Source organism: Mus caroli, unplaced genomic scaffold (assembly GCF_978045245.1).
Source record: "Mus caroli unplaced genomic scaffold, Mus_caroli_1 scaffold_1, whole genome shotgun sequence".
NCBI classification, from domain to species: Eukaryota; Metazoa; Chordata; class Mammalia; order Rodentia; family Muridae; genus Mus; species Mus caroli.
Window position 1 is genome coordinate 81254138 of NW_028227256.1, and position 24287 is coordinate 81278424.

General features: G+C 39.3%; 1 protein-coding gene across 3 annotated transcripts in view; it reads right to left on the bottom strand.

The window, feature by feature from the left end:
• Positions 1-24287, bottom strand: part of Pid1 (phosphotyrosine interaction domain containing 1) — a 298268-nt gene that overhangs the window by 145565 nt on the left and 128416 nt on the right. The window contains exon 1 of one of the 3 annotated variants that reach the window (XM_029476816.2): positions 23342-23487. The exons of the other annotated variants lie outside the window; for them this stretch is intronic. Coding sequence (XP_029332676.1) covers positions 23342-23344 — 3 coding nt within the window. The 5' untranslated portion in view covers positions 23345-23487. Of the gene's footprint in view, positions 1-23341; positions 23488-24287 lie in introns of those variants that run through there. 3 annotated transcript variants of the gene reach the window in all.

Consider the following 24287-nt stretch of genomic DNA (forward strand, 5'->3'; position numbering starts at 1 on the left):
GTCTACTTGAGATGCTACCCTGGGACACTCTTCCCTCCTGTATAGCATTGCTTTTCCTTCCCAGGGTTTCTATAGGGATCCTATTGTTTCCCATGGCTGAAAACATCATCTCTTAAGTGTACCTCTCCCGTTCTGCAATTGATGCTTTCTCTCACCCTCTCTGTAGCAAATCTCAGATTTCTGTATTTTCTTCAACTTTCCCAGTTCCTCCTATCTACTCTCTCTTACAAATGCATTCTGGGTCCATCAAGATGGCTCAGTAAGTCAAGGTAGTTGCCACCTAACCTGATGATCTGAGTTTTGTCCCCCTAAACATGCATTATGGAAGGAGAGAATAGATTTCCTCAAGTTGTCTTCTGACACCTACATGTTCACCATGGGGAGTGTGCACATGTGCACGCGTGCGCGCGCACACACACACACACACACACACACACACACACACTAAAAAAATATAATGTAATTTTATAAAATTAAAAATATCCTAATTAGGATCAGTCCCATTGACCGACAGAAAGGACTTTACAGATATTTGCTGAATTATACACATGCGCATCACCTCATCATTGGCAGTAATTTTACCTTCACATTTCTATGTTTTTATTACTTTTGTGCTCTATCTCTATCTATCTATCTATCTCTGTCTCTGTCTCTCCTCTCTCTCTCTCTCTCTCTCTCTCTCTCTCTCTCTCTCTCTCTCTCTCTGTGTGTGTGTGTGTGTGTGTGTGTGTGTGTGTGTGTGTGTGCCATCCACCTTGGCTCTTGAAACAGGGTCTCTTCATTGATCTAGAGACCTACAAAGTGACCAGTCCCCGAGAGCCACCTGTCATTGTCTCACTTGCACTGCAGTTGCAAGCATGTGTCATGACACCTGGTTTTGTATGTGTGTTCTGAGGTGTCAACTACAAGCTTGCATAGCAAAGCACCTTATCAGCAGATACATCTCCCTAGCTAGGATCTTGGCTTTTAAATCCAGTTGTCTCATCCATCTTGAAGTATGGCATAATACTGAATTCCAGATGAGATGACTGAAGCCCAAGTCATTCATTTGTTCTAGAATCTTCCTCTTGAGAGCCTTCTCTACTTTAGCTTTGCAGGACTGGCTTCCATTCATTCTCACAGTCAACTATGCTTCACCAGCACCAGGACCCATGAGGAAAACCTGTACATGACTGGAGATTTTGGAATGCACTTATGTTTCCCCTGGGGAACAAAGGAAAAGAGAAGAGAAAGAAAGGGAGGGGCAGAGAAATAGCAGGAAAGGGAAGTGGAGGGAAGAACTGGGAAGAAGTTGAAAGAAAAGCTGTACCACTCAGTACATGATGCTGCTAAAGAAATTCTGATTTTTATGCCCTGAATCTACAACAAGAAATGATTAAATGAATTAATTGCTCCTTAAATCTCCTTAGTCTTTAGTAAGCATGCTTTTAAATATTTATGTGAAGTCTATTTCTTTCCTGTTAAAATTTCCCCAATGGCAATTACTAGAGTTCTGTGAGTGCCCTGAGAACAGAGAACGTGTCTAAGGCAAATGTGGAAAACAGGAACTTCCTAGATGCTATTGGTGCTCAGAATCTATTGGCAGGTTCTTGGTGTCTTATTCAGGAATGAATTAAAGACACACCTAGATTGCAAAATAGCAAGGGTACTACACTCAAAGCTAAGTTCAGTTTAAACAGAGCACACAGTCAGGGTTGACCGCAGGCCACATGCATGAAGGGACTCAGGGGCCCCAGATTACAGGCTGGGCTTCATTTAATAGGATTTAAAGGAAGGAAGGGCTAGTTATTAGGGATGTAGTTTGGCTGGCTCTCAGATTTGATTGACAGATTAAATTCTATAACTATCGTCAGCTGCATATATCCCTTTCTATAAGATATCTGATTTAAATCACATATATTCCTAATTATATGTAGAAATAAGATCGTCAATAGAAGAGTTTCCCTAAAAGTTCACCAAAGTACACAATTTTGCTTTATTGCACACACACCCAAAACTAGTTTAGGCTACATTTTTATATCTATTTCATATGCAAACACATCAATATGATCAAATACAATCTAAATTTGAGGGTTGTTAAGGTAAAGAGAAATGTACTCTATTGTACAGAGGTACACATACAGCCAAATGCAGGTGGAGGGGTCCTAAACTGTGAACAGGTTGCTGGGTGCGTTGTGTGGAAAGTGGTATTTTCTCACAGTATGTGTAGGAAAGGGTTCTAAACTGCAGCTCTTAGGCTTTTACTGCTGTGAACAGACACTATGACCAAGGAAAGTCTTATAATGGACAACATTTAATTGGGGCTGGCTTACAAGTTCGGAGGTTCAGTTCATTATCATAAAGGTCAGAACATGGCAGCAGCCAGGCAGGCATGGTGCAGGAGGAGCTGAGAGTTCTACATCTTTATCTGAAGGCTGCTAGCAGAAAACTGGCTCCCAGGCAGCTAGAAAAGTAGTCTTATAATCCACACCCACGGAGACACACCTACTCTGTCAGGGCCACACCTTCTAATTGTGCCACTCCCTGGGCCAAGCATATACAAACCATCACACTGCCAATTGCATTATTAGAAGAGGGGTATGTCCATGGCCCAAACCAAGTAGAGTCCCAGGTTGCTAAAGTATTCCCTATGCTTACCTATCTTAAGATCACCTCTAAGCCATGATGAGAGGTCCCTATGTATTTCTTCACACACATTTTATTTGCCACAACATAGAGCAGTGAGTTAAGCTTTATGGATTGCTCCTACATAAGACTGCCCTTCACCCAATGGCATGTGGAAGCTGAGCACAATGCTCCACATGCCCAGTGTATAGTCCCAAGACTGCATCAATCCTCGTCCTCACAGATGCTGCCTATGGGTCTCATAAGTTTAAGTGTGAAAACTAAAGATACAACTTCATTCACTCATGTAAATGGTCTGTCCAGTCTTGATGCTTCATACAGGTATAGGAAAAAGAAAGCAGAGTCTCAAGTGGTGCACAGCTGCCTAGTGGTGTTGGGGCCAGATAAGAAAAGAATATTCACTGAACTAGGCTTAGTCTAATCTATAATTCTAAAATGTGTGTGTATCATACCTAGTAGTGAAAATTGTATCTTTACTTGAATTCCTTCCTATGCTGGCATCAGGGAGAGTCTTAGTTAAGGTTTATATTGCTTCAAAGACACACCATGACCACAGCAAATCTTATAAAGGAAAATTTTGAATTGGGGCTGGCTTACATTTCAGAGGTTTAGTCCATAATCATGGTGGGGAGCATGGAGGCATGCAAGCAGACATGTTGCTGGAGAAGGAGCTGGGTATTTTACATCTTGATCCATAGGCAGCAGAGGGAGATTGTGTTGCATACTGTGCATAGATAGCTTCGGCATATTATACCTCAAAGCCCACCCCCACTGTGACACATGTCTTCCAACAAGGCCATTCCTTCTAATAGTGCCAGCCTCTTTGGGCCAAGCATTCAACCACATGAGCCTGTGGGGGCTATTCCTATTCAGACCACCACAGTCAGAATGTGTCAATATTATGCCAGTATCCCATGACTATCTTGCATGCAATTCTCCTTTTAGTATATTGAATATATGTTCAGGGACCTCAGAAATAATAATTTAGAAACTTTACTCCACCATATTTACTTGTATTACTTTCTTTCATTTATGGCAAATAACAATTGTTTCCTATGGAAATGAAGGGCATAAATATTTCCTTTCAAATAAATACTACTTAATGAGGTGTGAAATTTTAATAATAAGAGAAAGCAAATACTTTAGTTAGCACAGTCTGTAAAATGTGGGGGAGGTATTCTATATCTTAACACTGGTGGTCGCATTATACTAATGACTGAGTTGGACCAGTACTGGACTACCTCACAAGCTTCAGGGATGGAAAAGACATGTCTGTCTGTTCCATGAACAAGCCTGCCCTAGAAATAACAGCATATGATGTTGCTGCATTGCATGCTATTAAAGTGAACTAAGACACAAAGCTGAGTCTGTCATCAAATAACCATAGAGGACATGGGCACATGATCTTCAACTTCCCCTCTCCTATTGTTTTAGTGAAAGGAGAGTCCTAGGGACAGAGGTACAGAGGAATGGATGATGGAATGGAAAATGTGGTACATTTACACAATGGAGTACTACTCAGTGATTAAAAACAATGAATTTATGAAATTCTTTGGCAAATGGATGGATCTGGAGGATATCATCTTGAATGAGGTAACCCAATCACAAAAGAACACACATGATATGCACTCACTGATAAGTGGATATTAGCCCAGAAACTTAGAATACCCAAGATACAATTTGCAAATCACATGAAACTCAAGAAGAAGGAAGACCGAAGTGTGGACACTTCGTTCCTTCTTAGAATGGGGAACAAAATACCCATGGAAGGAGTTACAGAGACAAATTTTGGAGCTGAGACAGAAGAAAGGACCATCCAGAGACTGCCCCACCTGGGGATCCATCCCATAAACAGCTACCAAATCCAGACACTATTGCATATGCCAGCAAAATTTTGCTGACAGGACCCTGATATAGCTATCTCTTGTGAGGCTATGCCAGTGCCTGGCAAATACAGAAGTGGATGCTCACAGTCATCTATTGGATAGAACACAGGGTCCCTAAATAAGGAGCTAGAGAAAGTAACCAAGAAGCTAAAGGGGTCGGCAACCCTATAGGAGGATCAACAATATGAACTAAACAGTACCCCCCAGAACTGTGTCTCTAGTTGCATATGTAGCAAAGGATGGCCTAGTTGACCATCAGTGGGAGGAGAGGCCCTTGGTCTTGTGAAGATCATTTGCCCCAGTACAGGGGAATGCCAAGGCTAGGAAGCAGGAGTTGGTGGGCTGGGGAGCAGAGCTAGGGGAGGGTATAGGGGACTTTCAGGATAACATTTGAAATGTAAATGAAGAAAATATCTAATAAAAAATGAAAAAAAAGTCAAGAGAAGGAATGAGACTCTGTTGTATTCAAAGGTGAGTAAATCATAGCTGACTATTGTTAGCCCAGCACGCAGACTCCTTGCTTGTAAATCTTCTCACTAACTTCCTAAGCACATTACTGCTTTTGATTTTGGGGGATCGATGACTATTGTGGCAGCTATTTTTCGAGTCTCATTCAATGATATGATGCAGCTATTCAATTTATTGAATTTTCACTGTATGAAAAGATCCAGTGGACCGGGCCACATCATCACTTAATTAGAGAAAAACTGTCCTTGGCGATTAGAAATCCTTACCTTGGTGCAAATAAAGTCCAGGCAAATTGCTTTAATATTTAACCCAGGATACAGCATAATATATTAAAATGTCACTGAAAGGGTTTTATTATGGAAGGAAATTCTAAAATAAGCCCTGGGGCAGAGCTTAAGGGGAAAAACTTAAGATTGAAGAATCAGAAGTTGTTGCTTGAGTTTTATAGCATGGCTGACAGGAGGCAGCTTCCCTGACCTTGACCTATTGAAGGACACTTGAATCCCCCAGTTGTCTCCATTATTACATATTCCCTGGGAGGAATGGGAGGAGGACGGCACTGGTTTTTAAAATAAAAATAGAACACAACTTGGCTAGAAGAAGCCTTTAGTACACAGCTCAGGAGTCCCCATCTCAGCTACAGGGCCTAGCACTTCTAAGCTTCTAAGTGTACTCCCTTGAGGAAGTAGATTGGTACTCTTACACAACCCAGTTTCCCTCTCAGGGCTACTACAGCACAGAGCCTGGCAGGACACACTGAGGGTTCTCTAAGAAGCTCACCAGGCCTTAAATGAATAAGCCCTGCAACTAAGATCTAAAAAAGCTTAGTGCTATTTTTCAATTCTCTCAACAAGTTCATTCATGAGCTTATGTTCTTTCTTAATACTTCAACCAAAATTAATAGGTTCAAAGCACCAGGGAATGCTATGTAATACATGATGCAGTGCTTTTAAACTCGATTAAGATTTTTGAAGAAGCTTTTAAGTCAAATAGAAGTAAAATAAATCCCATCAACCAACGAAGGAGCAGGTCAAGTGAGTCTAAGAGGCGCATTAAGTATCAAAGAGTTAGAACATAGATTCAGCATCCAGTTCCAACCCTGACTAGCCATACGGCTTTGCCAAACCAATCACTGCAGTGTTTGCTTCAGACAGAGACACATTAGCACAGTCTGAATCCAAATTCTCCAGGTAGCCAAGCATGACTTGAATTTCTGATCTTCCTGCTGCCATCTCATGAACATTAGGATATCAAGTGTTGACCACCACACTTGATCTTGTGGCATGCTGGGAATCAAACCCAGAGCCTCCTACGTGCCCAGCAAACATTCTAACATCAGGGCTACATCATCAGCTCCTGCAGCCCAAATCACTCTAAAACGACAAGTATCACATGTTTAAAATTTTGAACCTCAAAACTCCTAGAAGACCATGTTCTGGCCTTTGACTTCTCCAGTCTGTTATCAGGGTAACCAGACTTCATTGATCACTCAGGAATCCAGGGAACACATTCCACAAGCAGGGGCACAGGCAGCCCCTGCCGGATTTCATCCTCCTCAATTCCCAAAATTAAAAACCATCATTCCTGTCACATTCTACTGTCATGTCTCAAAAGCCAACCCAAGTTCAAGGAGGGAAGTGAAATTAGCTTTTGTCTCCCAAAGAGAAACATAGCAACATATTCCTCATCCTTGTTAGTTAACCACAAAAACCACGTGTAAACAAGCATGATAATATCATTGCCCTGTGAGTCAAGTCCCAGGAGGATTTTGGAAGAAGGTTCTATTTGTTGATCATTCTTGTTGTGTGCTTCATGAGTGTGTGTGTGTGTGAAGAATTTAATTGGCACATAAAAATAGTATGCACTTAATAAAATTATATGTAGCCATATTGGAAAATGACCTTTTAGAGGAGATCTTTCAGAAAGAAAAACAAGTAAAATTGATGTCAAGTACAATTTGCTCCCAGCCAAATTAAACACTCTTTTCACAAAATGAACAGGGAAGCCATATGTTATTTTCAAAGTGACTCCCCAAGAGGGCAAGAAATATTAAGAAAGGACATTCAAGTTGCAGAATAGAAAGATGCAGTCAAAGAGGACTTACTGCCCCCATGAATAACAAAAATAATCTTTAGTCCCTTGGTACCAAGTTATAGCTCAGAAAGCCTAATGAAAATTCTAGGAGGGAATTAAATTTAATTTGTTGTTCTAAGCTGAGAGCTGAGCCAGAGCTATTCCAAGGGTTCGGAGAGCCTTCTGAGTTTTTGAAAAGTAATTTTAAGATTGTAAGTTAATCTTGAGTTCAGAAGTTTAATAAAAAAGTAAAAGGAAAGAAGGAAGAAAAATAGAAAGGAAAGAAGGAAGAACAGGAGGAAGGAAGAAAAGAAGGAAAAAAGGAAGAAAAGAAGGAAAGGAGGAAGAAAAGAAGAAAGAAAGAAATGAAAAAAGAAAGTATAGAACCCCACTCTAATTGGATTAAAGGAACATATAACATAAGATCAATGACTACAATGTAGTCACAACATGCAAAGCTTATGAGTTTAGCTCTTTCTCTTTAAAACTGGGAAAAGAGCAGCACAGAGCCCTTGAAAACTGTAGCCTGATAGGAGGAAAAGTAGATGTCACTGGAGAGGCAACTAAAGTAAGCTTTTACAGTGCTTCCTACAGAAAGACAGCGGAAGCGTACAAATGGACTTTATAGAGTTGATAGTGTATAGGATGATGTCTTCTCTCAGGAATTACTCAAAAAAAAAAAAAAAACCAGAAGAATGTGCAACAACAGGAATTGCCTAGGTACATGCAGAGGTATTTCCCACTCAAGGTTAGGATCTCAAGGTTCACATTTTATCCTGGACTCAAATCTACTAAAATTGAGGGTCATTAGTGACATTAGACTAATGACATCCTCACTTTTAATTTCATAGTATTTATCAGATGCACCTATTGTTCTATGCATTTAATCGTGCATGTGAGGATGTGTACAAGAGCGAGCAACCAAGTACCAAGAGGAAGGACATGGTATACAGGATTTGTGAAGACTCAAAAATTATTATTTGTATATTTATGTTCATTATGTGTCTGTATTGCGTACACAAAATTAGATCAGAATAACCATGTCAACATCTTTACTGTAAAATATTACTTAGAGTCGAAGACTACTGAAAATAGCAAAGATATCCTATCAGGGTTCCTTCCTCACCTTTCAGAAATTGTATATCTTGCCTACATGAACACTTGCATGATCCCAAGGTTTTTACATTATATTCAATTTTTCCAATTTTGCCATTCATAATTTGACAGTTTGCCTTAAGGGATAAAGTATCGTAAACAATCTTCCCTATTTGGTTTCTTTTAGCTTAGTAATATATATTAGTGATAATCATTAACTTTTAAGATAACTACATAGAGTTCAGTTCCATATATCATTGAGATGGCATCAACCCTAATACCTGACATTGCCTCAGTCTTTTGCTAATCCAGTTTAATGATATTGATGATCCAACATGATACTGATTATAAATTATATTTATTTATTATTATAACTGATGAGCTTAAAATTTTTTCATTTTTTGTGGAAACTTTTATTTTTGTCATAATTCTATTTAAAGGGTTTTAAACACATCAGTTGTAGTAATGCATGTAAATACATCTAACTTAAAGTCATATCATGCGACATATTATATCTGTATCAAAGTAGATCATTAAAAATAAAAATAATTAAAAATAGATCATTTATATTTATTTCAATATATACCAGACACATTTTTCATATAAATATACTAAAAGTGCAGATTAAAAAAAGTAGAAATACTAAAACCCAAGCATTGTACAATTATAATATAAGAGAACTGATCTGCAAAGTGTTAATAATCATGAATCTAAAAACTTAAAACTGTATCTTGTGAGGAAATACATATAATCCAAAAGGTCATGATTTGGTAATAGCCTAAATATAGAACCTACAAATGATTTTAAAGTCTAGAAAGTAGAGAAAGGAAAAAACCTGGGTTCTACCTACGCTTGAAATAAATCATCATTTATTTGTAAATTTTGGTAAGAAAAAAATATATAAGTTATGCGACTCAAAACCATGCCTTGACATTAATTACATAATCATGATTTTCAGAGAAAATATATCTATAATTTTTGAAATCACTGATGAGAACAAACTTTAATAAAGTATGTAGTGCAGGAAGCAATAAAATTTAAAATATTCAAAATTATATGATCAAAATTGTTTAAATATATCAGCAATAGTAGAAATAGGTCGAATTACCTCACTAAAGTTCCTCAGTGTGGGCTGCATACTATCAGTGCTGTGTGCTCCTTACACAGCTCCTGACAAGGCCATGCAGGCCATGCTGACACAGACAGTTACCTGACTCCAGGCAACGTGCTCACTTTGACCCATAAAACCTATGGTGCTGTATGTGCCAAAAACATACACGCAAAAGAGAAGAAAACATGAAATGCACCAGAAAACACAAATAATATTAGCACACACGTGCCACTTTAAGTACTAGACAGGGGACACAGGTAGAAGAGACAGAAGAATTTGAATTATGTAAATAACAATGCCATTTGAATTGACAGAAATCAAAACTGATAACTCTTGGTAGGACAAAGAATGCTTGCAAAAACTCAGTAAAATTATTAAGTAAAAAAAAAAAAAAAACCTCCTTAGATTTTAATTTTTTATTTTTATTAAAGCACACACTGAAAATCACCCCTTCTTTTCAGTGAAAAATAGTTAGGCATTGATGTCATAAGAGTCCAGCTCTAAAAAAAAAAAAAAAGAAAGAAAAACCAGAAAACAAAACAAAGCAAACAAAACAAAATAAAAATTCTCAGCAGGAATCTTAAAAGGGGGTGACTCATTATATCATTTTGTCAGTGGCACTAGACTGTACTACTTGGCCTCTGCTTATGGTTGTAGACTATAAGTTGTAAACTTCCTTTTGAATTTGTAGATAAAACAAAGTTTCCATCTTATATTGTAGATGTAGCAGAGTTGAAGTGATGAGAAGACCCTGTGCTTAGCACTAACCATGCTGTACCGGATGGCAAAGGAAGGTGAGGGGTACCCCAGTTAGCCAATGTTTCTTCCCAAACCACAGCCCATCTGCTTTCTTTCATTTTAGGTTCAGTGTGGGTGCACAAGACTGGCAATGCCTTGCCTAGGATGTAGGACGTTTTTCTTTAGTTCCTCAAATCACAAAGTGTTGATATTTATTGAATCATCATGTTATTCATGTTATTCCTTTTATGACTGTGTTATAACCGTTTCAAAGGCATTTCACTTTTTTTTTTTTTTTTTTTTTAGTTCAATGCCCCGAAAAGCTAAACCAATTTAACATCAAGTGTTCTGGCTCAAACCCAGGATTATAAACAGGGTAGCAAGGAACAACTGAAATGAACATTTTCTGAGATCTTTCTGGAAATCCAGCAACTTCCTAATAAAAACTACTTTCAGGGTTCATGTAATAGAAGGTTATAAAATATTGGCCCATTGAGAGAGCCATCTTAGGTTTCCAAATATCTTCTCAGAGTTTATCATCGCTCTTTCCCACTCTACTACAAGGGAAATAAAACACAGGGTCTTCACATGAAGTTTCAAAGTGTTGCATTTCCATGTCACACCGTGCAGGCTATAAGATATAGGATGCAATGATTGAATTCAGCATCTGCCTCCGCAGCAGCTGATATACTATGCTCTCTTCATGAATGGTACCAATATTTACTGATTAGTTTAAGCTGAAGTCCTAAGAGACAGCTTCTTTCTCTGAGAGTCCATACCTGATCTACTGAGAGTTGTTATTGTGTTCATAATCAAAACATATCCCCCAAACCAAACACCATTCCTCACCCCACTCTTGTGGCCACCATTTCCTAGCTACAGTTAGCACAACGCCTCACAACTGGCCTCTTATCTCCTTGTTTACTGCAGCCTATCCTTCCAGCAATAGTCACACATTCTCCTTCTATGAGAATTTATTCTATGTCAGCTCTTTATTTAAGACCCACCATGAGCTTCCCATCACTCATGGGGATATACTGGTGGTATAGAGAGGAACATAGCTTCCAAACTCCCAACTATGGCTTTGCAGGGTCTAACTCTTGACAACTTTCCCAACTTCATTTTCCTCTTGAGAATTTTTTTTCTCTCCCAGAGATCTAAATACCATGGTCACCTTATTTCAACATAAGCCCCACCCACCTACCTCCTACCCCTCCACCCCCCAACCCAACCCCAACCCCAACCATTCCACCCCATAGGTGTTATTTTTTTTTTCTCCCTGCAATGTATCTCCCACCAGGAGCATGGAACAAACTCCTTATATATATTTACTTTTCAATCAGCACCTTCTCAGATAGTCAAAGTTCCTCTAAATTTTAAAACAACAATGTGATTCCCTCCCCAGAATCACATTGTCTTATTTTATCTACTGTATAGCATGACACTGACTGGCACTATATTATTATGCTGTGGTGGTTTGTTTTAATGGTTGGAATGTTTGCTCTTCATCTCTCCAGTATGAGAGAGACAGCCCCTGGAGAGTAAGGGTTCAGTCACTCTCCACCACAGTTGTATTGGTTCCATTGTTGGGTACCTAGCAGAGCACCCAGAGATTGGTGCTATGCTAGGTACCCAACAGTGAACATTTCCACATGTGTTTTTTATATATATACATACTTTAATACTCTCAGTGTTTCCATACTTGTAACTTAGCATTGAAATATACTTTCTTTTTAGGCATACATATGTGTGTGTACATTCAAATACACGTGAGTAAGTGTATATGCATGTGCATAAGCATGTGTGAATACTGACATGTCTTCCTCAATCATATTCTACCTTACTATTGAGGTCAGGTCTCTCACTGACCCATAGCTCACTGTTTAGCTAGGCTAGCTAATCACCTTGCTGTGGAGGAACGCTTATCTTTCATTTCCTGCTTCCTGGAATTATAGAAATTTACACAGTTTCTGAACATCTGAACTCTTGTTCTCAGAACTGAGTGGCAAGTGTTTCAGCTGCTGAGTAATCTCCCCAGTGTTAAGGCTATACTTCCTTAAGTATAAATATTTTGAATTTGTGAAGCATATGTGTGTGTGTGTGTGTGTGTGTGTGTGTGTGTGTGTGTGTGTGTGTGTGTATGCGCAGCATCTCCATGGTTGGCTTTACATTTATAGAAAATGCATCTTTGACACAAATGGGAAATTCCTAATTAAGCAGCTATGTAGCCTCCCATAAGCCTGAAGCAGGCTGAGCCAGAACTTGACCTTGCTGCCACTAAGGAGATTATCTAGGGTGGAGCCTTCCTCCCTAGATCACTTTATTGTTGAGCCACAGTTGCTGTTCCTCTTCAAGATACTGCTACCTGCTGAGAGAGAGGCCCCAGAGCTATTCTGGAGACTATGCCCTATCCTGCATGCCATCACAGCAGCTGGTTCCAGGCTCCAAGGATGAATTGGCTGGAATGGACTTTTATAAAGCATGTCTACCATTAAAAATTTGAACCTTGAGCAGACTAGTTGTCTTGGTTCCATTATTTCTCAACCCGCCTAGTCTCCCTCCCTCTATTCTTCCAGAGTCCAAGATGCCTTCCAGGCTCGAACCCGAACATGTGAGCCGCTGGCAGGCCCCAACACAGCTATATGAACACATGAATATTTTTTCTATTAAAGACAATATCAACAACATTCCAATAATTTTTCAGAATGTTGAAATCAGGGCCTGTCTGCATAATGAAACACATATCATACACCAAAATCTTTAATTCAAATAGCAAAATATTTAAACAAACAGTAAAAGTTCCCACATGTATTTTTTATATAGACACATACTTTAATACTCTCAGTGTTTCAGAACTTGTAACTTAGCATCAGCCTCTTTAGAAGGTGGAATTGTAGCTCACATTGATTTGATGCAAGCTGTAGCCCTACAGGTTGGAGAAGGAACACTGTTCATGCTGGCAGCTCTTTGGTTTGGTAAGCACTCAGCTCTTTCATTCACCCAACACATCCAAGTCCCAATGGAAAGAGAGTCCTCCGCAGATGTGGCTATTAAAGTTCTTTCTCATGAAATAGAAACATATGAATACCTCCCCTTCTCTCCTGAAAGCAAGTCCTTACGAGGGTCGACATGGGGAGCTGGGTGAGAAAAAGACATCCTTTTTCTCCTTTTCCCCAGAATATCATGGATAAAATTACAGAGGGCTGAAATAACTTCACTATGTACCCCATACAATATAGACTTGATAAAGAAACTCACATCTAGGGCTGCTAGTTACACTCTCAGCTGTTACACTTCTGTGCTAAGTCCCTATACATTGTATACCCCATAGCATACCTGGAAGCAGCTACATCTACTTCTCTCTGTAGCAGGGGATCAAATGGGAGAGTCTCTACAATCCCACTGTTGAGTTCCTGTGGCAGTTGCTAGTATATCTGGTCCCTCAACCGCCTGCATTTAGAACCATCAACCCTGTTGCCTTCTTTTCTTTGACTTAATTACCTACACTGTTAGGATGAAATAGTTTTCCCTGAAATATTTAACAGTCTTTTAAATGTATTCCTTGCCATTAAAAACACAAATAGAGAAATCAACATGTTAATTGTGGAACTAGGTCGAAATACATGCAGTAAACCACATAAGCAGTCACAAAGGTAGAGTCATGTGGTTGTCCATAGCTGAAGGTCTAAGAACAGGGCAGACACCAAAAAATAACACTGAATTTTCAGAGGAGTTTAGTGTCTTTGCCACACCTTTCTATACCATAAGGTCCCATTACTATGACATTATTACCACGCACTAAAACAAACAACAAAAACTACCCACTTCTAGCTCTACTTGTTAAAAGTTGGAGCTCTAAACCAAAAAGAATCCTTAACTTGGTAAAAACTATCAGGTTTAAAGAATAGGAGAAACTGGCCTGGTCTGGAACTCTATTCTAGCCCCTACTCTTATGCTGACAGACAGCTTGAAGAGATTTGAACTATCATTTGTTAATGAAATTGAAGAACAGTATTGATTCCTCCCTAAAGCACTCTCAGTGAGCCTCTTGACCCCGCAGTATCATTTGAAGAGTTTTAAGTCCACTTCAGCCAGAGAACAAGGAAAGGGAGACAGAGGAGGGGAGTGGCACGCACATTCAAGTACACACAGACGTTTGGAAAACAGAAGTCTACTTCCAGTATATCCCTTCATCCCTCTTCACTATACTTTTGAAATAAGACTTCTCGATGCACCTTTAGATCATTAATTCGGCTAGAAAGGCTGGCCAGTCAGGTCCAGGGATCCTCCTTTTTCTACTTCCCCAACACTAAGATTCTAACACCATCTTGCACCATCATGACTGGGTTTGTTTGTTTTGTTTTATTAATGGGGACGCTTAGGCTTAAACTCATATCCTCCTGATTGTTTGTGAACCAAGCATGTTATAGACTGGGTCATCTCCTCAGCCCCAGGAAAGATCATTTTAAGAACTGTATGAAAGCACCTTTAAATCAGGCCCTCTTTTGATATTTTTAAATCTTGGTATGAAAGCACCTTTAAATCAGGCCCTCTTTTGATATTTTTAAATCTTGGTAGAATGCAAATGACATAAGATGCAATGTGTTAGCCATGTTTCCATGTGCTCCTTGGTGCTTTAAATGCATTCCTATTTCTTCGTGAGGATCTATTGGTATCTATCTCAGAACTCCCTGTCTTCCCAATGGAAAACTCAACACTCCTGAAACAATCCCCCTTTTCCAACTCCCCAACTTCTGGCAACCATCCTTCTGCTTCCTGTGTCTTAATGCTTTCAGTCCTGACTTGAAATTCACAATAGTGGAATCATGATAGCATGTGTTCTTTGATGTCTGGCCTACTTTACCTAGCAAATTTCATCCACGTTGTAATACATACCAAAGCTGCTTTCCCACGTAAAGTCCAAGTACATTTCACTGTGTAAGATGGCACATTTTCTTGACCATTCATTTATCCCAGTATGTCTTGGATTTGCATTTCCCTAATGAAAATTCACATCCCCTTTGGTTTCTGTGGCATTTTATTTTCTGATGGTCATGATCAAATGTTCCTTAACTCAGCTCTAGTCATGTTACTACAATTTATACAATATTAGTATTTTGAGTGTTGGATAGGCTAGCTTCTCTCTATGCTACTTAGTATTATATAAAGAGAGATAAAATAGAAGCTAGTACTTAAAATGTTTCTTTGGTCACAGGAAATCTGGATAAAAATTGTTTAGCATTTCAAAAAAAAGACAAGATCACCATCATGTAATCCCTAAAGAAAAACTAGCTCCTCCTTTAGCTGTCTAGAAGCATTAAAAATATATATATATACAAAGTTTTCAACACTGGTTCTAAACTAAAAGGCCACATTCCAAAATGTATTAGAGAGTGAAGGAGCTCAAAATTCAGGGCGGGCATCCATTTGACTTTTATTTACTTCTCTCTTTGAACCTTGAAGAAGAATTTGTCTTGGAATTCAAGCCAGTTTCTTCGATAACATGATTATTTGATCTATGCCACGACTGTGTCTGCCCTGGGTTATGAATACCATTCCTATGAAAATGAATAACAGACAAGGCATTGGGCATGAGCATAAAATTTCCAGTATTGGACTGAGGCAGCTAGCTGAAAGAGTATTTCAGGTGGCTAGTCACCCATTCAGAAGATATTGGCAGATGCCACAAGACCTGGCTCAGGTGAGACATAATAATATAATAGTAGGTTGGAGAAATTAGCAGTACTGCTCTTGGTGAGGACCTGAGTTTGGTTCCCACTACCCATGTTCAGTAGCTGTGACCACTTGTAATTACAGCTCCAGGGGCATCCCTAGCTTTGGCAGGTACCTGATCATACAGGAACCCACACAGGCATATAATTAAAATAAATATAAATTTGAAATAATAATAACAAAATTTATATACAGAATGTAAACCTAACTTTCCCATAAAAGCCCTGGTCATCAATTCTTATTAGATAGTAGGGAAAAAATATATATGGTGCTTTAGTAGGAATGGTTTTTTTTTTTCTCAGTGTAAATGTAAAAACATGGTTTATTCTAAAATTCATCCATTTATGGTATGATGTTATCACTCTGCCCATGAGTTTGATCAATTATTCTTTCAACCACAAAGAGGTTTCTTCATTTAACAATCTTCATTTCACCCACAACGTCTTAGAAAGTCATCTTAAACGTCAGGCAACATTTGAAGTCTAAGTAAAACTACAGATCCTATACCCAGAAGTAGGGTACAGCCTGAGCTTAGAAGCCCAGGAGTTTGGCTTATCAAACTTTACAAAGCCCATGCACAGAGCCCATTCCCTTTGAGATGCCTCTGGTTACAAGGGAAAGGGGGTGGTACTTGGATAGAAGAAAGGACCTCCATTTCAGCTGCTGGTGATTCTGAGGAACACCAGTGCTAGAAGGTCAGTGTCCTTGAGCACCCAGGAGAACTGTTCACTCCTGCCATAGAAGTGAGGTAGAGGAAGGCATCTCTGTTCTCCTCTCCAAGCTCATTCTTGCTAAAATTACATCCACAAGGAGTTGAAGAATTCCTTCCCCAAGATAGAGAATTAGAAAGGAAACAAACAGCATAAATGCACATCTCTCTGCTCTACTGCTGTACACTGGACTGCTAGGATTTGGCATTTCTAGTAGTACATCATAAACTCAGAGTGTTTCTTGTGTCAACATTCAAGAGGTGGACACACACACAGTGTTAAATCAAGGAATTCTGTCCCTACTGCATCTTGGTCATGCTCAAAATACAGATGGACATTCTCAGTTCTGCTAGCATCCAACTTAGGGTTTGTGCATCTTTCCTTCCTCAAATCTGGGAGACAAATGTTTTTTGCAGGGTAGATGCTCAAAATACCCTTCAGATGTGATTTGCTCTATCCCTGATCTGAAATAATAAATACCAAGATAATGACTGCTTGGATACTACTGTAATAGTCTACAGTTCAGACCTGTTGGAACAAGAGGACCTAAGGTAGTGAATAGTATTGGAAGCCATTACAGCATGAAAACAGGGTTTAATAGATTTGCTAAACATTCACCCCCTTCTTAACCTTAGGAAAGCTCTCCCTGCTGAAACTGATAAACTGGTCAACTTTAGAATGATCAGCGGGATTCAGGTCCACATATATGTCTGCTGTTTATTGCCAGGACTACAGTTAAGGACAAGCAGGGCAAAACAAATTATTTAAATGAGTCCTTAGTAATGTGAGTCCCTTGACTCTCAGCTCATGCTTACTATACAAAAAAAAAAAAGACAATGATAATAAGGTTAATAAAAAATCACTACACATAAACCAACCTTGCATGACTAGACAAGTGCCTACAGTTGGTAATCTAGTATATTATAAAAATGATCAAACTAACACTGTTATAACTGGTAGATTATTTGCCTTATATCTCATATACATGAGACCCCAGGTTCAGGCCACAATACCCCAGTGCTACCAAAACCAAAACAAATGAATAAAATAACTTTGCATAGGCTCTCCAAAGAATTGTATGAAATCCAAAAAGTTGCAACCTCATGAAAGATTTTGATACCCTTTGGAAAAATTCTATATTTCTCATCTGACCCTATGATTTTTTTCCTTTCAAACATCATTCAATAACCCCATCTACCTACCTAGAAACCACAACATAGTCAAGTGGAGAGGGATATGAGGGATGGAACCACACAGGCTTTGACCTGTGGTATCCTGCACAGCAGATTGTGCATGCAGCTAGGACCCAGAACTGTGGTTCAAGGCTCCACACGGTGGCTTTATAACTACGGGACAGCTCTAAGGACCAAGAAAATGAGATCAGCATGGTCTCAGGCTATGCAGGTGACATCACTGTTGAACAGACAGTATGTATTGCTTCTGCTTATAAAGGAACCTGGATGTCATACTCCTCCATCTCATCCAGTGTGAAACTTCTGAGATTATATGACCTTATTCAAAATGGCTTTAAAGTTTTATTAAAGATCCTTCCAATTAACTTCAAGGAAACCTTGACTTACACTAATCCTTTTTTTAATGTACATGTGTGTGTCCAGTGGGAGGTACATGCGTAAGTGTCCATGTGGAAGCCAGAGGATAGCCTCAGGTGCTAACCCAAGAATGCCATCATTCTTTGAAAACAGGCTCTCTCGTTGGCATGGAGCTCACCAATTGGGCTAGACTGCCTGGTCCACGAGGCTCAGGTCTCTTGTCTCTACCTCCCCAGTACTGAGATTACAGGCATGAGGTACCCACCATGTCACCTTTATATGGTTCTGTGCTCAACTCAGGTCCTCGTGCTTGCAAGGGATTTACTGCTGAGATGTATTCCCAGCTAAACAAACTCCACTCCAAATTGAAAAGAAAAATGAATGTTCTTCACATAGATAAATGTCATTTTCCTTTAAATAACAGAAAGCCCTTCTCTTATGCAGCATTCCTTAGGCAGCAAATGCTTCAAAAAAGGAGTTAGTATACACATCATTAAACTGCATCCTAAACATTTACTCAAGTAATACATGCACACATACACAGAGAATCATATAAACTTTTAAATCTATATGTCTTTTAAATCTTTATGTGTATATGTGTATAAGAAGCATTATATAATTTTGACCTACTCATTTACTAGACTCCACGTGGCAATAACTAACGTTCACCTAACAATTAAATCTACTGCAAATTTGTGCTTCAAAGAAAAAAAAAATCTGGTGTGGGGTTTCTCAATGAGAGATTAAGTTGATTTATTATTTTCCCACAACTTTAATTTAAAAAGAAAACAGAATCATATTCAGTCTTCCAAAGATTAGTTTCTCCATTCTAAAAGAACTAAATTTTGAGTTTTCCGAGGAACAGCAACAAGCCCAGGACTTAGTGAGGTAAATACCACCTTTCAGATCCCACACAGTAGCTACTTTTAGAGAGGCAAATGGGCTGGCAAGAGGATTTATTTCCTGCGCGAATCCTGTGCGAGCAAACTGTCCATTCAGCACTCCTGCAGGCTACTGTTTCACCATGCGACAGGCCCACTTATTCATAAACAAATCATTAACATTCTTGACATAAATCCATAGTGGACCATTAATCCCAGCTATGATAATGTTTTAGTGCGTTTGCTGTGCCCATCATGAATGAGAGTGTTGTCTTGCAGAACCCATCCCTGACAAATAACAGACAAATTATGCCCCGTGAGAAAACTTGGAGAATGAACGGCTTACACACCAATTACCGTTGCATTCGCTGGCTGATGCCGAAATAGATCCTGTGTGCTTTGGGGGGAAATGTCGATTTTTTTTCCTTAATAAGAACAACAACAACAAAATTTAAATATGCATAAAACCACTTGCTAAGCTGAATTTTGTTGCTCAAATTTATTTCCAGGTTGGACTCTTGGGAATTTTCCTAAAAGCCAATCAGCAAGTCTTGCTTACAGAGAAGTAGCACTCCCATGTAAATAAAAGAAAGATGAAGGATGCTAGCAACTATGACAGTCAATTGCTAACATATTTGTTAGTGTTGCAACACTCATTAAAGACCACCTCACAGTTATTAGGAGAGGATGTGAGTGACGAGGAATACATACAGGGTATAAAAGCTTATTTGAGTTAAACAGACTGCATGATCTGGTGATTCTTTTAAATCCAACTTATAAGTCACCTCCTCCCACCCAGAGATTTTGAAAGATACGTTTCTTCATCATCAAAAAGGCATTGGACAAGATTCCATCTATGAGAAGTGGTCTATTGTGTTTTTATGGTCCAGTCTAAATGGATTCTTTTGTAGCTCTTTATCCCTGACATCCTAAGTGAAATTACTATTGATAGGCCTACAAAAGCAAGCAGCTCACAGACTATTTGATGGATTGGTACAACTTTCCTACCTACAGACCTTCTGCTCAACTAGCCCCAGGTCTGTGCTCTGTTGGACAGCACTCCATCCATTCATATTTACAGAAAATGTGCTTCTGAGATGATGTATCTCTTTAGAAAATGCCTGCCCTCCAACAGTGGATGTGAAAGACAGTGACCCTCTGTCTTTATGTACATGTGAATCACTAAGGGACTCTGCTGAAACCCATTGTGGGTCAGTAGCCTATGGGTGGCACATGATGCTCTGAATGTCTATCAAGTCATATCTTTCAGGTCATTGGATGCTGCCCTCCCCAGATTACACCTCAGAAAGCAAGGTGGAGAAGACCTTGTTGTGATGGTGGCTTGATTGATCAATGGTTTGAGCCTCTTTAAGCATGACACCAAAGCTGCTGTTGCTTCAGTTAAGTTTTGCTTCCCCTACTGAAAGTTTTTTTATTAGCTATTCCTTTTTGGGCAAAGGTCTTAGGCCAGAGGTTCTCAGATGCTCTTGTCGATGTGCTGCAAGCTACATGTATAAGACTCATTTGTTGAAAGTCCAGATCCCGCTGCATGGCTAGCACAGATCCTCACAGAGTTGGTTGGGCTACAGCCTCAGCACTTTATATCTTTAGATACTTCCTGGGCAAAGATCCAAAAGCACCACATGTCAATGTGTCTCAGATACCTCTCATTAAATGGTACTTGTGACCAGTGTGATTCTTCTTGCCTGATGGGATATCACAATGTGTTTGATAAAGAACAAATTGTGCTGTATAGTCTCTGTTCCTATACACAATATGAGGGACTAAGTCACAGTGACTACCCTCAGTTCAACATGCTGCTTATAACTCTAGGTATACATTGCAAGGTATACACTTCTGGGGGTAAGGGTTTCTTTCCCTCTTTTTCTCTCTCCCCCTTCTCTAATTCTCTCTCTCCCTCACATCCCTTTCCCTCCCTCCCCTCCTCTCTATCTCCTTCTCCATCATCTTCTCTTCCTGAGGAACTATCTAATAATTCTGTCCAAATCTCTATAGTAAAAGAGAGATTTTTCTATCTGTAAGTTCAGTGTCTGAGTTCATTCAAGGACTTCCTCAGAGACTCCTGTATTCTATAACACCCCATTGTACTGTTCAAGAACAAGTGCCCAGAAACACACAGGGGGGCAGAAGGGGAGGGAGATGGGTCAGGTCATGCTTGGTACAGAAGCTTCCTGGGCTTCCTGGGTTACAAGGAACAGGCTTCTTGTTCTGTTCTCTCAGTTTACCTTTGTTACCCACTTTCATCTGGGGGCCTTCACAAGGTTCACCTTGCCTGTATAAGAAAACTAAGTAACAACTTCCAAAAACAAAACAAAACAACAACAACAAAAACAAGAAAACCCATAAATACCCCACTCCCTGCCCTCTGGTTCTAGAGGACTGAGATCCCATTTGCTCTTGTGATATAATAGATCTTATAAAACATATACATACAGAAGGCATCCCAGATTTTAAGCAGAGACTCCAAAGCTTTACTCTGTAAGAATAGCATGCATTTTCTTCTTCGTCTCCTGCCTCACCTTCTTGTCTTCCTTCCTTCTAATAACATTTATGATTTTATAAACTCACTGAAACACATTCTAAAGAGCAAGAATGGTATTATTCTTCAGTGTCTCTGTCAGAGTTAATGTGCCTTTCACTCCTACAAAGTCATAAGAGAGTACAGGAGAAGGAGAGACTGGTGGCAATGGGCTGTGACCCACAACATTTGGTTTCAGTCCTCAAGTAAGATCACACAGTAGAGATGAGAGAAGGCATCTGGTTTAAGCAGCATTGTTTTGGAAATAAAGTTGATATCTGGCTTTCATGCATAGAAGTGAGAGGTGAAAGCAAGGTTTGAATAAGGATTTCGAGGAGAGATGAGAGGCCGCTTGGCCCTCTATGTCAGAGGTTCTAATCAGTTTTAGACAACAGTGCCGAACAAGAATAAGGATGGGGGCTGTCCATCTCTCAAGATTTGAAGGCCACATCTAAGAAAATGACATATGATATGAAATCTCCTGTTCTTTACGTGCTTTCTGACATTTAAAGAAAACATTCTACAATCACTGTACTGGCCAAATGAAATGCATGGTAAGGCAAGTGTGGCCTGCTGGCCAGTCAATATGTACCCTACCTTAGAAGGTATCTAAGGCCGAGATGCTGGCTGGTCCCCCAAATCCATTTCCTCCTTACTGGGAACAAAGATAGATTATATTTCCCCACCATCTGAAATTAGGCATGAGCCAATGACTGAGTTCTAGACAGAGGAATAAAACCATAAAGAACATATGCCAGACTTGGTAGTAGATACTTATTATCCCAGAACTTGTAAAGTGAAGGGAAGAAAATGAAGAGTTCAGGGCTAGCTCAACTCCACTGTTTGTGGCCAACATGAGCTATACAAGAGCCTATGTTAAAAGAACAATAGCAAAGAATGACATTTCTACTGGGAACAAAGATTTTAAAATGTTAAGGAAATATCAGTACCAACAAGAAAAAGTTGTTTTGCCTGTGCAAACAATTCACTCATGAGACCACAGGGTTTGGGGTAGGGACCACCATGACAGGGAGACCTGGGTCACCTGATCACCACACAGAAGAAAGTCACTGCCAATCCAGCTTTGGATTGTGACTTGAAAAATTGGCCTCTAAAGGATTGGAAATGTTTCATTTTATATTTTATGTTATATCTTAGAGCCTATTAATTACAACAACTTAGACTGACCTGCCATCCATAGATAGATAGATAGGTAGATAGATAGATAGATAGATAGATAGATAGATAGATAGATAGATAGATAGATAGATAGATAGATAAGATAGCCAGCCAGCCTGGGGTTTGAGACAGCATCTTTAATCACTTTCATCACCTTGGAGCTCCCTTTACTTCCAGTGAAAAGTGGAAGGGTCCTCATTTTTCTCTCCTAGAGAAATGTATCTTTACTACTGACTGGAGTATTTCCCCATGCCTGCTCAGTAATATGGGCTTGCTGAACACTGATTACTTAGCAGTAGAAGTAACAGTCATCGAGAATGCTCATAAGATGCTCAAGTTCAGACTGGTAAGAAGCTGCCAGAAAAGATTCCCTACACAAGAAAAGGAATGAACATTCTGAAAAGCATCCCACATAACTATCAGGTTCAAAATCACAAGCTGTCTCCCCTCCAAAAATGGAGAGGACAATTTCACATGGACATACACCCTACATTTTTACTTCCTGCCTTTCTTTCTACTTCAAATGCCCTCCACAAATGTTTGGTATCAGAACAGAAATATCTGAACTTAGAAAAAAACTGGTGAGAACATAGAAATATATAAGAGTGTCACCCTAGATAAAGAGAAATATGCTGGGGAGAGGTAGGAGGTGTCACAACACTTTGTTCAATCATATAAAGTTCAAAGAAGGTAACTCTTTTGTTTCCCTCTCTTTTCTGGTGATGATATTTTGTTGGGAAAATGACTAATTACCATGCTTCAGATATGATGTAGTGGTCACCAGTGAACTGTGGAATCAGGGAACAGATCCATCCCTCCAGACACACTTGGGTATCTGCTCCCAACAGCAGTTCCCTCCAGGGGAGACACCTAAAGGCTGAGCAGAGGATTGGTAGAAATAGTTAAGGAGGGTTAATTACTTTCCATTTGCTTTACCCAATAGGATTTAATTAAGTCTACTTTAATTAAATTTTAATCAAGCTTTCTGTGGCTGTATCCAGGCACTGCTGAAAAATCACATTAACCAGTGTTTTCTAAAATCCCTTTTCAAATAAAATGGGCCTTATAATGAAAAAAAAATTATTTCTCGTGGTAATGTACTATACTCTCCTAAAAGTGGGAGAAGGAAATTGAAGAGTAAAAGGATTACAGAAAAGAAAATGTACAAAGAAATGTGTGAAGAAATACAGGAAGCTGGCTTGAGAGAAAGAAGTCACCCACAAATGAAAAAGCTGAGCAGGAAAGAGTTGCTTAAAATGACAGGAATGTCTCCAGCAAGCTATTGAGAAATGAAAGCTCTGTGTCATCCATTGTCAATCTTCCTCTACCATCACCCATTTATGGACACACACTGTGCCAGCAACACTGATCTAACTACACATGTGATCTTTCAAAATGCTAAATCTTCAGTTGTTTATTGTGTGTGAAAAAAAATATTTATGTTTGTGACTTTCTTGAACAGTAGAAGCAAGATTTGGGAGTTGGTTGATCATGACTGTTACTCATGTGAACACAAATTAGACAAGGCTTAGGAATGTTCTCATAAGCTATTAGGAAGTGTATTATTCTCTGTCCCAAAGCCAAAGTAATTTTACATGCAGAGGGCAACTTCTCACATATCACCCCCATAGAATGATTCCTGGGCTTTGTGGAACCATTTGGATGACAGATGACCTCACTGGCTTCTGGGCACACATTG